The following is a 16,175-nucleotide window of genomic DNA, read 5'->3' as shown; positions in this document are numbered from 1 at the left end:
CCAATTAATTTGCACGACACTGTACAAGACAATCCTACCAAGTCATGAGGTATTTGTTTTATCAAAATTCTCAATATTTTTTTTTAATCTGTTTTGTAGGAGATTCAGATTTACATCTATTACCTTATGTAAAGAATTGGTAATTATAATTCCTAAATATGGGATATGCCGTTTTTCCCAGTTATAGGGAAATTCAATGAATTGGTAGGGTCAGTGGTAAAAATTAGGGCGTCATCCACGAATAGACTTATTTCATGTTGCCTAAAGTTAAATGGTATTCCCTTTATTAAGTAATTTGTTCTAATGATTTCGGCAAAAGGTTCCATGATTAGGTCGAATAAGAGTGGGGATAATGGGCAACCTCGCCGCATCCCGTTGCAGATAGAAAATGAGTTAGATGATATATTATTCACTTGGACTTTTGCAGAGGGACAAGTAACCTGAGATTATTTTGGCTTAAATCTTGATGTCAAATTTAAGAGGGATGTAGGCCTGTAACTTGGGATTACCTCTGGATCATTAGTCGATTTTGGAATAACCACTACAGTGGCCTGTAAGGATTCCTTTGGGACTTTACCTTCATTGATGGCTGTATTAAACATACACGTTAGAGGATCTAAAAGATGGTGACTGAAAATGTTATAATATTCATTAAGTAGACCGTCTGGTCCAGGTGATTTACTTTCCTTTAATGTTTTTATAGCTTTGTCAGTTTCGTGTGTTCAAATCGGGATGTTTAGCAATGATAATTGATCTGTATTTAGTTTCTAGAAAGAAATTTGTTTATTTCTATAGTTTTTGGTTGAATTGCATCTCTATAATCCTGCAAATTATGTAAGGCAGAGTAAAATCCCCGCAAATTGTTCAGCAATTTCTTGCGGATGTGTATATTTGTCCTGAGAAATCAATGCAGTAATGAGTGTAGAATGCAGATATCTGCCAATAGAAAAATAAAGGTCAGCTGGAGATGTCATGGCTTTAAACCAAGGTATTTGCTGAAGACCCCAAGCACAGTAAATTAAAGTTGGTCAAACTCGCTGATCAGCTGATGTCTATTCGGGCCTCCAGAGTCTTCCCCATCAATAATGCCAGGCAGAGAAGGATCGGGCAGTTGGACTTTAAATCCTTTTGTTTTCAGGCAACCCCAGCCATTGCTGTCCGGCAGCAGCTTTCACCATTCTCTTTGTTGAGAAAACAAGCATGCTTGGCCAAGTTGAGCGTTCATGTGTATGAGGGAGCATGGAGAGATAGAGGTCAGTCCATCTTTCGCTTGGCAGACAAACATCTAATGCATATGGCCAGCTTAACACTAATCAGTGCTGAAAATGGAGTGCTACCAATAAGGCTCGGATATTGTGCAAACAGCAGAAGCAGATTGGTGAAAGCAACACTCAAAACCTACAAACATTATCAAAAGAAAGACATTTTACCCCAATGACTCTCATTACTCCTTCAACAGTAGCGAATACCAAGTACAGGACGCCCATCCCAACCACACGATGCATGACGGCACCTAATCGAGGCCTGCCCAAGGAAACAAGAACAGATGACAATTTAATATACAATGAAATGGAGACGTATTTATTGCAATATTACCGATATTGTAATATTTGCCGAGGTTTTGAAGTGTTAAATAGGCTGCCTGCCTATTATTTTTTCTTCCATTTCTGCTATGCTCATGGTGTGAACTCTGAACACGGCAAACTCTTACCAAAAGGGAAAAGGACTTTCCCAATATAGAGAAATAATGCAGGATTTGTTTCATGCACTTGACAGCATAATTTTCATAAAGGGTTCAATGTTCTTGTCACATATACTTCTGGTCTAACCCTAGTGCATGGTAAGCCACCCTAGTAATTACCAATCGTTATGACTCTTACTCACGAGGATGATGAGATGACCTTATCGCAAACTGCTAAACAAGTCTCAAATAATACTACAATTTAAAATGAGGTCTAGACTTCAAGATCTGAATTAGGAGGTGGTTTTTTTAAAAAGTGGAAAATAAAAATGGTAGGGCAGATGGATCTCATTGCAAAAGGAAAGTTTGTCTACAGTTCTCCCACTTTGAGCACCCACAAGCGTTGAAGACCTCCTCCTAAGATGTCCCATTCTTCCAGCATAATGAAGTATTTTTGATCCGTACAAACATATAAATTGTGCACAAACAGATAAATGGCCCAAAGAAAACCAACACAATATGGGATATAGAAAATTAAATGCAAGTTGTTAGAGAACATTAAAAACTTTTTTTTAATGTGATGAACATATGTTTAAGTAAAGAGATTCTCCAGTCATTGTCTTTTTCTCCAAAAAAGTGTGAATTTTGTCTGATTGTTGGTTGGAGGTAAAGGAACTGAATTTATTATGGGTACTAACACATTAAGGACATGAAAAAAGCAGACATCCAGATTGCAAAGTTAGAAGGCCTTAAAAAAAAAATTACTTACTTTACTATACCATATCCCAAGCTGACAATGGTAACTAATAACCGAGCCAGTGTTCTTTTAACAGCAGATACCAACTCTGCAAATACCAGCAGACCAGTAGCTACAAAGAGGGAAATAAAACAGCAATTAAACATGTGCTTGTGAAATTGTAATGTATGGTATATTTCTAGGAAAATAACTTACAGGACACTCCGATGCTATTTATATTCTGATATTCAGCATAAAACACGGCTTTTTCCAGCATTCCTAGGAAAATAAGAGCTGCGATCCAAAACTGGATCCTTAACAAGTCCTTCCAATAGCAGGCCGACCAGACGAACCACATCAGTCCAAGCACAATGTACATAATGCACATCACCATGTAGAACTGCAAAGATAGAAGGAATTCATGTGCTGCTGATACCCTGTCGTGTCAGTCATGTATTTATGTAATTACAGAGTCGTGTGAATTATGTATTTGTTGTTGTATCCCATCGGATGAAAGTGTGAAAATAAATATAAAAAAAAATAAAAAATAAAATGTAATGTTTTTATTATTTTCACTATTTCATCTGTTTTTATACTTATTCATTGTTCTTTTTCAGTTTTTGCATTAGAGACTCCCCTTTATTTTTCCTTCGATTTTCCATTTTTTTTTTTCAGTTTTCTACTTCCCCTTTATTTTTATTTTGAAAAATTTTTAATTAAAAAAAAAATAAAAAATCATTCATTTAATTTCATCTCTATTTTTATTCTTATTGCATTGTCTGGATCATTGTTCTACCATTGCTTTTCCTTTGGTTTCACCACCACTTCATTTTTGACATTCATTTTCCCTTCTATATATTTGTTCCACTGCAATACATCATTTTCATTGTCAGTAAACTACCATCCTTTCGCCCGATCTGCAGAACCTGTCCATTCCCCCACTCCCCTGGATCGCGCACAGGGACATCCACACATAGCCCTCAGCTGACAACATATACGAGAACACGGCCGGAGGTTCTGCGCATGCGCGGACTTCCATGCGTTCCAAGCCTCGGTCTGACACAGGAAGCTCGGAGCCTTGGCCTGGCGCACTCGGATTATTTCCGGGTTGTCAACGCCGACAATTACCTGAGGCAGCATCCTATTTAAACCACTGCCCCCATGCATATCCTCCCTCCACACCACATTATTGTCCTGATGACACTATGTGCCACAACCCACTTTATGAATACTGTGGGCATTCCCCTTACTCATTATACCCTTGCCTAATCTCCAGCTCCATTGAGACCACCAGGCAACCCACTATCACCAAAGTGCTAAATGCGCTTATTTCCTTATGTGGAGCCTTTTTTGGCATGTATTCGCCTCATTTAAATCCTATTTCCCCCCATATGCGTGTGAATGGCTCAGTATAGCACTTTTAATGGTTTAAAGACCTTTTTGTGGTAAATATCTCGCCGCTTACATTGTTAACCATGGGGCGCCACCTTATTCTCCCCCTTTTTTTTATTTTGATTGAAAGTTAGAGAGTTTGTTATTTATGGTACTTTTGCCACTGTTACTTTTGTATTATTATCTGTGAATTATTGTCAGCTCTGTTTTGTACAATACACTGATTGTTGTTTTTACTTTTAGCGAGTTTGAGAAAGATCTGGGCTCGGGTCAAAACGTTAAGAAATCGCTTGTAAAGAGATTTTTTGCCTTTTCCTGCACTATATTGTTATTTACCACTGTGGTGAACTGTTGTGCAGAAGAATAAAAATGTATACCTAGAAATATCTCCCATGGGTGCTGCTGTTAACCATAGTATAGCTGGGCAGGAAGACCCTAGCCTAGGACTATGAAGTCCCCTTTGGCGAGCTGGCATTTTAAGCTATGTTTTCTTTAAACACCGCAAAAGCATGACTCAACTGTCAGTTTCCCTATTGGCACACTATAAGTGTGTCTATAAGCAGAGACTGCAACGATTATTTACTTACAATCATCAACGGCCATTCTGAGGCAGAGATGTACCCATGAGGGCCTTCCATTGAGGTAGACACTGTCAGGGAAGAAACAGAAGGCTTGTGTATATTCACTCCTCATTCTCACATGACATTATACAGCTTTGGGGTCCCACATTTGTGTACGGCACTGGAATCAGCACCACTGCGTCCTAATTGCAAATACAGGGTTCAAAGGTAAAGTGTCAAAGGCTGAAACACAGAATTCAGGGATGTGTCACTTGTTAAAGTGAGTTCTGTTTACTGTGAAAGGATTTATCACGAAAAGATTAACATTGCTAACCTACAATAGTCCGGCCTCCTCCCCCTGCGATAAGCACATCATTGTCTATGTACATGGAGAGCCTGGTGGTGGTGGGGGGTTAGCGTTCTCAGTTCTACCTCATTATAAATCTAAAAGCTCTGATTGTGTCAAACAGATGCACCCAGTAAACTAAGTGACACATCACTGAATTCAGGGTCCCTTTGCCTACATTACACTGCTCTTAGATGAGCTAGCAAAAACTTGCTGACAGATCCCCTTTAATTAACAGAAGGCAGTGGTAGGATAGAAAAGCTAAGAAATTAAACTGCATATTAATAACAAATTATAACTATTAAGTTATGTGCACATGTCGAGTATTTGGATGCAGACATTTTTGCACCATCTCTGCAACTCTTGGAATCTCTTGGCAGGAAAAATGCAGCACACAATACGCACATTTTTGATGCGTTTTTACATGCATTTTTCACCTGCGTTTTTGTTCAGCAATGATTGCTATTTGTAGCTTATAAAGCTAGTTGAAAAAAAGAGAGCTTGTATAACAGATATAGATCGATAGAAAATAGATAGACAAACAGACAGGTATCCAGCAGATATATGATTTCACAACCCCAAGACAAATTAGTGCCTTGTGTGTTGAGCTTATTGTAAAATTTTCTACTTAACCTAATGAAAAAAACAAAAAAAAAAAAACAATGTGGGGTCCCCCCATTTTTTGCAACCAGCAAAGTTAAAGCAGACAGCTGAGACTGGGAAGGTCCTTGGGTATTGGGCCCTTCCCAGCCTAACAATACCAGCCATCATCCGATCCAGTATAGGAGCATCATGTGATGATGCTTCAATTCTGGCACTTTGAAAGGCTGTTCCCGATTGCCCTAGTGTGGTGGCAATCGGGATAATGGTGCCCAGGGTTGATGTCAGCTGTAAAGTGTCCAAAACACAGTTACTTACCGGTAGCCGGATTCCTCAGAGCCCATGACAGCACCAGGGAGAGGGGATCCGCCCTTCAGGGACAGGAAATCTACAGATAAAAGGGCAGTACCTCTCCCTCGCATCAGTTGGTTTACAGAGCATATCATACTAATCAGAAAACACCGTGTTTATGCATAAATCACACCACAAACAGTGAAAGCGTACTCACCCACAGGTGACGGGAGGGAATAAACAGGTGCTGTCATGGACGCTGAGAAATCCCGTTACCGGTAAGTAACTGTCTTTCTCCTTCTTCCATGACAGCACCACAGAGAGAATTACAGATAAATGTATCTTAGGGAGCGACCACAGCCTATAGAACCCTTCTCCCAAAGGTTAGGTCAGATGAAGAGGTTAGGACCGATGAAGAGGTTAGGACCAGCAGACAGTGCCTGAAAAAGGTAGCAGATGATGATTAAGTGGCAGCCTTACAGATCTGCTCTATTGATACCTCCGACCTTTCTGCCCAGGAGGTTGCCATTGCTCTTGTAGAACGAGCTCTCAGACCCTCTGGGGCGACATTCACACTAGATGAGTAGGCCAACGGTATTGCATCTTTTATCCATCTTGCCAAGGTAATTTTGGAGGCCTCGAGTCCCTTTCCCATGCCCCAGAAAGCATATGAACAGAGACCTTTCCTTCATACACCCCTGGGTGGACTCTAAGTACTGAACCAAACAACTTTTTAAATCTAAGGTGTGGAATTTTTCTTCCTCCATATTTTTGGGGTTAGAACAAAAGGAAGGAAAGGACTACCTCTTGGGACCTGTGGAACAGAGATTCTACCTTAGACAAGTAAGCAGGATCAGGTTTTAAAATTACCCTATCCTCTAGGATCTTAGTGAAGGGTGGCCTGAATGTCGCTTACTCTCTGGGCTGATGACAGAGCCACTAGAAGGACCGTTTTAAGGGGCACAGGGACCGAATCCAAGAGTTCAAAGGGAGGACCTGTTAGGGCTGATAGGACTAAATTTAGATCCTATGGCGCTAATTTCAGGCTTATAATAGGCCTAGATCTTGCAGAGGCTCTAATAAATCATGCTACAGATGTATTTCCTGCTATGTCTTGATTGTATAAGGCTCCTAGAGCTGCTACCTAAACTTTTAAGGTGCTGGTCACCAGGCATCATTCCAACCCCTTTTTCACACAGCCCCCCGAGGAAGCCCACCATGTGAAATGTGCGTCGAGGATGTAACAGGTTGACACTGAAGTCCCCACATGGGTAAGCAACTTGTTGGTAGCACTATTTGCGGCACTTTACTTATAGATGATTTTGTGGGTCTGTCTCTTTTCCCAGCCTGATTGAGGTGTAAAAATTGAGCCCCTGGGTTTATTTCACATTTTATGACTATATTAGGGATTGTTTCATGGACCCACTAATACTCTATAGATTTACCACTGTTACATTTTAGATTTGCTGCGTCTACCCTGCAATGTGTTTTGTGTGAATGCCACTAGACACTTGCAGTGCCCAGTGTCCCTGTAAATTGTTGTCACCTTTACTCATCTGGTCTATATGTGTTAAGTATCTCTATTTACTCTCATGATATGTGTATGTTAATAAACTTCTTTGACATACAGGGTGGGCCATTTATATGGATACACCTAAATAAAATGGGAATGGTTGGTAATATCAACTACCTGTTTGTGGCACATTTGTATATGGGAGGGGAACACTTTTCAAGATGGGTGGTGACCATGGCAGCCATCTCGAAGTCGGACATTTTGGATCAAACCTTATTTTTTTTCAATGGGAAGAGGGTCATGTGACACATCAAACTTATTGAGAATTACACAAGAAAAACAATGGTGTGCTTGGTTTTAACATAACTCTATTCTTTCATGAGTTATTTACAAGTTTATGACCACTCACTACTAAAATGTGTTCAAAGTGCTGCCCATTGTGTTGGATTGTCAATGCAACCCTCTTCTCCCACTCTTGACACACTGATAGCAACACCGCAGAAGAAATGCTAGCACAGGCTTCCAGTATCCGTTGTTTCAGATGCTGTACATCTCGTAACTTCACAGCATAGACAATTGCCTTACGATACGAGATGTGCAGCATCTGAAACAACGGATACTGAAAGCCTATGCTAGCTTTACCCGGAAGTTCCTCCATGTCACATGACTTTCCCGGCCGCGTCATCAGGGGGCGCTTCGGCGCGTCGACACGCGTGCACTGGTTGGACACCCGGAAGCCCTGCACTTGAATATGTTGCAGCGGCTGCGCTCTCCCCCGCTTACCCTGTAAAACCTCTTGGTGCTAGCGGTGGCGGCTTCAGAACACCGTGGCAGGGGCCTCCCTGTCTATGAACCATCTTCATCCCGATCTTCACCTTTCAGGTACGCCGAACTGAAGGTTCTCCGTCAGGGACAAAAAACAAACTGATGCGAGGGAGAGGTACCACCCTTTTATCTGTAGATTTCCTGTCCCTGAAGGGCAGATCCCCTCTCCCCGTGGTGCTGTCATGGGGGAAGGAGAAAACACAGCTGTCATCAAGGCTTCGTACTAGTAATGGAGAGGTGTCTAACAGACACCCCAATTACTAAACCAGTAATAAAAAGAAAACACACAAAAAAATGCTTTATTGAAATAAACACTACCCGACACTTTCGCTGGTTCACAACTTTTAAAAAAAAATAAAAAATTCCCACGAATGTCCGACGAAGTCCTCCACATCTAATGTACAAAGCCTATGGAGCCTCGTTCTGACACTCCATAGGATTTGCAAACAGCCACTTCAGGATCATGCTGCGCTGTAAGTGACCTGGAAGGTCAGAAGAGCTGTGAGGTCACTGAGTTACTGACATCACTACTCTTCTGAGTCGCCAGGTCTCGCACAGTGCTACGTAACCCAGAAGTGGCTGTCTGCAAACCTATGGAGCGTCAGAACTTGGCTCCATAGGTGTTGTGCAGAGGAATCGATGGACTACGTCAGATCTGCTTGGGAATTTTTTTTATAAATAAAGTGGTGACCAAGGGAAAGTATTTCTCTGTGTTTCGTGTGTATGTTATTTTCATATGTGGACTACTTTGGATTTAGTGAACTACCTCAGACGTGTGTGGGAATAAAGTGGTGAACCAGGGAAAGAGTTGGGAAGAGTTTATGTCAAAGCATTTTTTTTTGTGCGTTTCTCCTTTTATTACTGGGTTAGCACCAGGGCTTCATGTAATCTGTGTTTTTGGACACTTCACAGCGGACGTCAACCCCAAGCACCATTGCCCCAATTGCCAATGCACCAGGGCATCCGGAAGAACCAAAGCAAGGCACCAGAATTGGAGAATCTCATGTGATGCTCCATTTCCGGGGTGGATGCAGGCTGGTATTTTTAGGCTGGAAAGAGCCCAATAACTAGGGACATTCCAAGCCTGATAACATCAGCTGTCTTCCTTACCTCTGCTGGTTACAAAAAAATGGGGGGGGGGGGAGGGCTGTCATTTTTTAAATTTGTTAGATTAACAGAAAGCTGTACAATATCCTCCACGTGCAAGACACCGAAGGATGCAAAATTATAATATGTCATGGGGTTGTGCAATTATTTATCTGCCAGTGATGGATGGGGGGGCGTGTGTGTGTTGTATACACATACACACACAATCGTGGAGTTCCCGCTTGTAACTTTACATCCTTTCCTTTTCCTTTAATTGACATTGCTGAATTTTTTGGGTGTAAAAAAAAACGCTACAGCAACGCAGAAAACCTGCAATAATTTATTACCTGAATTTTTTATAGAGTTTTTGACTGACTTCATTGAAGTCAACAGGTGAAAAAATCCTGCAAAAACACTGAAAGAATTGGCATTCTGAAGATTTAAACCTGCAAGTCACAAATAAGCAACGTGTGCCTGAGACTTCAGGAGTCTCGTATACTTTGCTGGCATCAAGAATACCTTCAGGTTTTGTGTCAAATATGCACGGCAAAAACACAATCTGTGCACACAGCCTTACGGTACTCAACTCATTAAGCTAACATCAATCTCTCTCTTGTTCAAATATTTTTCTTTTTTTGTATAATAAAATAGGGACATAGGCAAAAATAGGGAAACGCAAGGCTAATTATAGGTAAATGGGTAGATAGATAGATAGATAGATAGATAGATAGATAGATAGATAGATAGATAGATAGATAGATAGATAGATAGATAGATATGAAAAAGGAGAGGTAGTGGTACATAAATTGAATACATTGTAACGTATAACAAATAGTTCTGAATGTGCAATTTACATAAAACCATATTGATCACCTTTTAATGTACTTTTTTATACTTAACATACATGTAAACCTATTAATCCATAGCTTCCACCTTAATGAGCATCTTTTAAGTTCTACTTAAACATGTTATGTAGTGAGATTCTGTCTTATTTCTGTGTGTTGGAGGATAAGGGTGCTTCCATTTAGTTGCTATTAAGTATTTAACTGTAAAGAGTATTTGACATATAATATGGCGAACCTTAACTGGTAAATCCTCTAATCCTATTGAAAATAGTATTAGTTGGGGAGTAAGTGTGATTCTTGTATTAGTAAGTTTAAAGAAGAGATCTTGGTTATCTTGCCACATTCTTTTTAAAATAGGACAATTCCAAAAATTGTGAGATAGAATTTCTCTCTCTCCACAAGGGGTACATTTCTTCTTGCAGAGATTGGCATGTCAAGCCTGCCATGCCAAGGTGAGGAGACTTTAAAGCCTTGCAATGCTCCTCTGGGAAATGTAATATGCAAATTGTCTCCTCAGAGAGGAAGAGGACTAGAACACTAGTGCCACCTATAAGAAGTAACAATCGTTACCCCTTAAATTACCACTTGGATCTCGGTCAGACACCTCTCACTCAGCCAAACCAGATCTCACACTTTGCACTGAAGAGGGGCGGTACCCGAAACAGTTTCTACAAATTGAGATTATGGTTTGGTTCTTATCCTAAGTCATGTGCCAAGGCTTGTTAAAATGTCAACATTGACTTTTAGGATTGCTACTACCAATAAGTGGCATTAGAGTTCTAGTCCTCTTCTCTGAAGAGACTATTTACATATCTCTCTATACTTCCTCCAACAAAGAGGGGATTGAGAGGGGTATATCATGTTACGTTTTTGAGGGTTACAGTACCACCTGGAGAAGCCCTGGGTTCCTAGGTTCAAATCCCACCAAGGACCACATCTGCAAGGAGTTTGTATGTTCTCCCCGTGTTTGCATGGGTTTCCTTCAGGTTCTCTGGTTTCCTCCCAGATTCTAAAGACATACTGATAGGGACTGTAGATTGTGAGCCCCAATGGGGACAGTGTGAATAATGTTTGTAAAGTGCTGTGGAATTAATGGCGCTATATAAGTAATATAAATACATTTAAAAAATCTTTCCCATCCCTATACACATGGGTGCCCAGTTCGGTAACACATGCATGTTTTCTGTAAAGGAGGAGGGCAGCAAAAGTCATCATTACAGGCCTCTGACAGAAGCCATTCTCCAGGGAAAACAAATGCATCTGTCCAGTTCTTCCAACACATTAGATTAATGTTGACTGAACCCACAGATGTCAATTTAATCAATTTATCCCTTTGTGGGTTCAGTCAACATTAATCTAATGTCTAAAGGTACCGTCACATTAAGCGACGCTGCAGCGATAGCGACAACGATGCCGATCGCTGCAGCGTCGCTGTTTGATCGCTGGGGAGCTGTCACACAGACTGCTCTCCAGCGACCAACGATGCCGAGGTCCCTGGGTACCCAGGGTAAACATCGGGTTGCTAAGCGCAGGGCTGCGCTTAGTAACCCGATGTTTACCCTGGTTACCAGCGTAAAAGTAAAAAAAACAAACAGTACATACTCACCCAGCGTCCCCCAGCTTCTGCTTCCTGACACTGACTGAGCTCCGGCCCTAACAGCACAGCGGCTTTCACTTTCGGGCCGGCGCTCAGTCAGTGTCAGGAAGCAGACGCTGGGGGAGGTATGACGCTGGGTGAGTATGTACTGTTTGTTTTTTTTACTTTTACGCTGGTAACCAGGGTAAACATTGGGTTACTAAGCGCGGCCCTGCGCTTGGTAACCCGATGTTTACCCTGGTTGCCAGTGTAAAACATCGCTGGTATCGTTGCTTTTGGTGTCAAACACAACGATACACGGCGATCGGACGACCAAATAAAGTTCTGGACTTTATTCAGCGACCAGCGACATCACAGCAGGATCCTGATCGCTGCTGCGTGTCAAATTAAACGATATCGCTAGCGAGGACGCTGCAACGTCACGGATCGCTAGCGATATCGTTTAGTGTGACGGTACCTTAAGACCTTTATAATCATGAGACTTCGCTTGATAATTCATTATTCAGATACTTAGCAACATATTTCTAGTGAGTTACCCAATTTCACTTGATACCTGTTAAGCTCCATTTTTGATCCTTTGAATCTGAAGACACACGGACTACAAGAGCATGGGGTCCATCTTGCTGAGTCTGGACCACATAATCCAGGTGCTGAACACAAACATATGAAGGTTTTAATACCACATCAGGAATCCCAAAAATGTATTTAACGCTCATTTGGATTCATTTTAAACAATTTAGAATGGGGGGATTGGCAAATACCTGGTATAACATGAGCAATGCCATAATGGCTCTATTAGGAGGCACAATATAGGCTTTTTAGACTAGCGAGAAGTAGCTCATGGTCACACCCGCCAATTTATTGAAAAATGAGTGGAGCGTTGGCAGGGTGAGGGCTTAGGCCTAGCACAAAAAATGGCAAATTACAACAGAAATGTACGACAGCCACTGCACGGCGCACATTTCTAGCAGTGGTGCATGACAGTTGGAATGTGTAGCAAATTCATTAAAGAGGCGCCATCTTGGTGCGCTACCTTCATTATGCCAGTCTTAAAGAATCAAGCCCACTTGGCGCGTGTTCATAGGAGATCGTGTTTTTTGCTATAGACAGCAGCATTATTATATTGCTGTATATAGCAAAGGTGATCAGACGAATGTGGGTTCCTGCCGCCCCCCTAAGAGGGCTAACAAATACAATAAAAGTTTAAAAAAATATATATATTAAAAAAATACGATTAAAGAAAATATGAAAAAGTTTAAATCACCTTTTTTTTCTTCCGATTAAAAATTAAGAACTATAAACAAAAATTACAAAAAATACATATATTTGGTATTGCTGCATCTGTAAAAGTCCGATCTATCAAACTATATGATGCATTAACCCAAATTGGTAAACGGAGTAACGAGGAAAAAAAATATATAATCAAAATGTCAGAATTGGGTTGTTCACATCTACCATGAAAATTGAAAATGTTATGTCTCTAGGAAAATTGCGCCAAGCTATCATTTATTCATTTATTTGAACAAATTTCAGATTACTTATTCATAATTTAAATTTTTTTTAAAAAATGCACGTTTTGGTATTCGCCATAATTCTACTAACCCGGAGAATCATATGTTCAGGTCATGTATGTCATAATGAACACCGTAAATTTAAAAAAAAAATAAAAGAAAAACAATTGAGAAATCTTATCGCTATTTCACTGCACTATGAATTTTTTTCTTCCACTTTCCAGTGCATCACATGAGAAAATGGATGGAGTCATTCAAAATTCAACTCATCCTGCAAAAAAACAACCCGTCACACAGCTATGTAGATGGAAAAATAAAAAAAATATGGCTCTTGGAAGGAGGAGGAGGGGAAAAAAAAAATTAAAATTTCAAAAGGAAAAGTGCTCCACGTGTACTCAATTTTTTTTTTTGTGTTGTTCCACCAGAATCTTGGTGTATTTTAGCTAATAAATGTCCTTAATGTTTATACCTTGCATCCACTATATTGCGTGAAAGTTACATAAATCTTACCTTTGAGTTTAAGAGGCCAGGTTTCTGAAAAACAACGGAGGAAAAACCTATAATGCTCAATACTAATAACTCTTTAAATTTGGTCTACATTACACAACTAATAAATTACTAGTCAATATAAAAAAGAAAAAAAACAAACAGAAATCTCAGCATAAAGCCTCCACTTCTATAGCCCAGGTGAAGTCAGCCATGTCAAGAGCAACACCACTGTTATCTCTAGTAATAGAACATGATATCACTGCTCAGGACATTAGCACTTTCCCTGCCCAATAGTCCAAAAACCGTTTATTGGCAGATGAACCCTTAGGATCTGCTCAATGTTTGGGGACTTATCACAGAACACAATTTTGCCAAACCAACAACTCCATTACAAAAAAAATAATTGGAATCCTACTCCCGATTTGGTGGAAATTCATTACTAAATGTGTTCTTGTACTCCACTTCACATTTTCAGCAAGTTTTTCAAAAGCCTCCTTGCCCCCAAAGACCTCCTTCAATAAAGCACCACTCCAGCGTAGCGTTAAATTTAGCAGCCACAGTCTTCAGCTCTTAAAGTCGCCACTCGGGTCCCGTGCCGGCATCTTGTGAACGCAATTTCTGACTGACCAGAAGTCAGAGGCAATGGTCACAAACTCTCAGACTTACATTGGGTTGTGACGGTCGAATCGCCCAGCCAGCAGTGGAGCCATCCGGCAGGTCACCACCTGCAGAAGACCGGTTGGAGCAGCGTTGATAATAGATGAAGATGGCAGCTGGTAAGTACAAGACTAGGGGGAGGGGAACTTCGATTAGTAGCACCACTCCAGCTCTGCAACAACAACAACAAAAGCTGGAGTGGTGCCAGTCTTTACAGCATGCATAAAGGAGCTGCAAATCCTGCCATTCACTTTTCCCATGTTCTCCCCATCAGTCTGACTGACTCTTTCCACCAGTTTGCAGAGTTTTTGAGGAAACAAGCAGCCCATACACTACAACGTGCAGGATGGATCACTGAATAATTATGGATTCTCAAAGCAGCAGTACATTAGCAAGTGCTTTATTAAGTTCTGATCAGAAAGTTTTCATTTTACAATTCTATAGACAATAAGATGTCATACCTGCTTCTTAGAGTCCTCTGAAGCTGAAAACTTTTTCTGTTAAAAAGAAACCAGAAGATGCCATTTTATAAGTTCATCTCTTATGAGAATAACCGTTACATGTGACCTGTACAGTGCGATCACAAGAGACTTCTTTTTACTGTCTATATTTCAGGAAGATTAGTGTGGGGAAAATGAACACTAGCCTCTGGATTGACAGCTTTGAGAAGAGCGTATCCTAAAGGGGCATTTACACTGCAAGATAGTCATGAACAAGTGCTAAAAATGCTCGTTTCACAATTATCTTACCGTGTAAACAGGCTGCTGATCACCTAATGAACAAGCAAAACGTTTGTTTAACGGGTGAAGAGATCTTTTATACGGCACAAAAAAAAAAAAATCATTGTCCCTGAAAGTATAGGGACCCCTAGAAGCGCCACCTAGTTTTTTAGCTCCTTTAGGAGCCAACATTACGGATGTCAAAAGTTGCAGGAAATTTATGACTTTTCCTAAAGACTATAAGACCAGAAATGGTACCCAAAAATAGGGGCAGGGTCTTGGAGTTACCAGCTCACACTTGTGTCATTAAGTCTCCCCCTTCGGTTCAATTTAAATAATGTATATATAAGGTCTGATCCATCAAAGCTTTCACGCCATGGTTCTCTGAGAATACTCGGAGTTCCGCCTAAATTTTGTGACTTTTGGGATCTACACGCTAATTTAGCCCAGTTCCGCCACTTCGGCAAGGCATAGTAGTGGCAGGATGCCACAGCTAGTCTATTTCATCACGAGCTGTGACGTTCCATACGCCTGACTGGAGATAGTTTTCTGGCGTAAACGACAGAGGAACATACTATTCATCAGACGCTGAAGATGGACAGGCGTGCACCTCTTTATGAATCAGGAGCTTCTGACTCCAGCACACTCCCTCATTAAGACCAGCGCGAACAACGCTGATCTGGATTAGCCTGGCCCATACAATCAAGATTCAACAGGAAAAGCTGAACCTGAATTTAGAGAAGGCTAAAGAGCTCAAAAGGTCCCCACCACAGGCCCAGAGGTACAGTACTGAACAGAACACTTACATTTTGCAGAGAGTATGTTGGCATATCTGGGGAACAAGCGAAGGTTTCAGAGTTTTCTTCATTTTTCTCAGAAAAAACTTTGGAGTTTGCTTTAAAATTCTATACAATAAAGTTTAAAATGTCAAAATTACAAAAATACACAGACAGACTAACATCTAGATATGGCAATTTCTGCCGAACATCTTTGGAAAAGGCTCCATGTGACAATTGACCAATGTCTACCAACCATCACATCAGATTATTTTATAAAGTCATTAGCTAAAACTGTCTGACACCTCCAGTTAAAGGGGTCTGTATTAACAACGTATATTTTAATCAATAGATCTGGGAATAAAAATAACTTCACAATTAGATGTGTTTAAAAAATGTTCCTGTGCTGAGGTAATCTTGTAAATGTGCCCCTGCTGTGTACTGTGTAATGGCTGTGTCTGACCGTACAGAAACAGTCAGATCATACCACAGTTCCTGGGCAGGGGAGGAAGATAAAGAGTACACAGACATTACAGCATGGGATCACAGCT

At 40.7% G+C, this 16,175-nt stretch overlaps 1 protein-coding gene across 1 annotated transcript in view; it reads right to left on the bottom strand.

Moving 5' to 3' along the window:
- Positions 1–16,175, bottom strand: part of TMEM87B (transmembrane protein 87B) — a 55,529-nt gene that overhangs the window by 14,511 nt on the left and 24,843 nt on the right. Inside the window, exons 4-11 of the mRNA XM_077283146.1 lie at positions 15,655–15,753; positions 14,591–14,626; positions 13,494–13,517; positions 12,026–12,122; positions 4,397–4,458; positions 2,634–2,817; positions 2,451–2,550; positions 1,431–1,524 (exon numbers count right to left, since the gene is read on the bottom strand). Of these exons, the coding sequence (XP_077139261.1) occupies positions 1,431–1,524; positions 2,451–2,550; positions 2,634–2,817; positions 4,397–4,458; positions 12,026–12,122; positions 13,494–13,517; positions 14,591–14,626; positions 15,655–15,753 (696 nt within the window). The remainder of the gene's footprint in view (positions 1–1,430; positions 1,525–2,450; positions 2,551–2,633; positions 2,818–4,396; positions 4,459–12,025; positions 12,123–13,493; positions 13,518–14,590; positions 14,627–15,654; positions 15,754–16,175) is intronic.

Source organism: Ranitomeya variabilis, chromosome 2 (genome assembly GCF_051348905.1).
Source record: "Ranitomeya variabilis isolate aRanVar5 chromosome 2, aRanVar5.hap1, whole genome shotgun sequence".
In the NCBI taxonomy this organism is placed as follows: Eukaryota; Metazoa; Chordata; class Amphibia; order Anura; family Dendrobatidae; genus Ranitomeya; species Ranitomeya variabilis.
The sequence above is the reverse complement of the archived record's forward strand: the minus strand, read 5'-3'. Positions and strand labels throughout refer to the sequence as shown.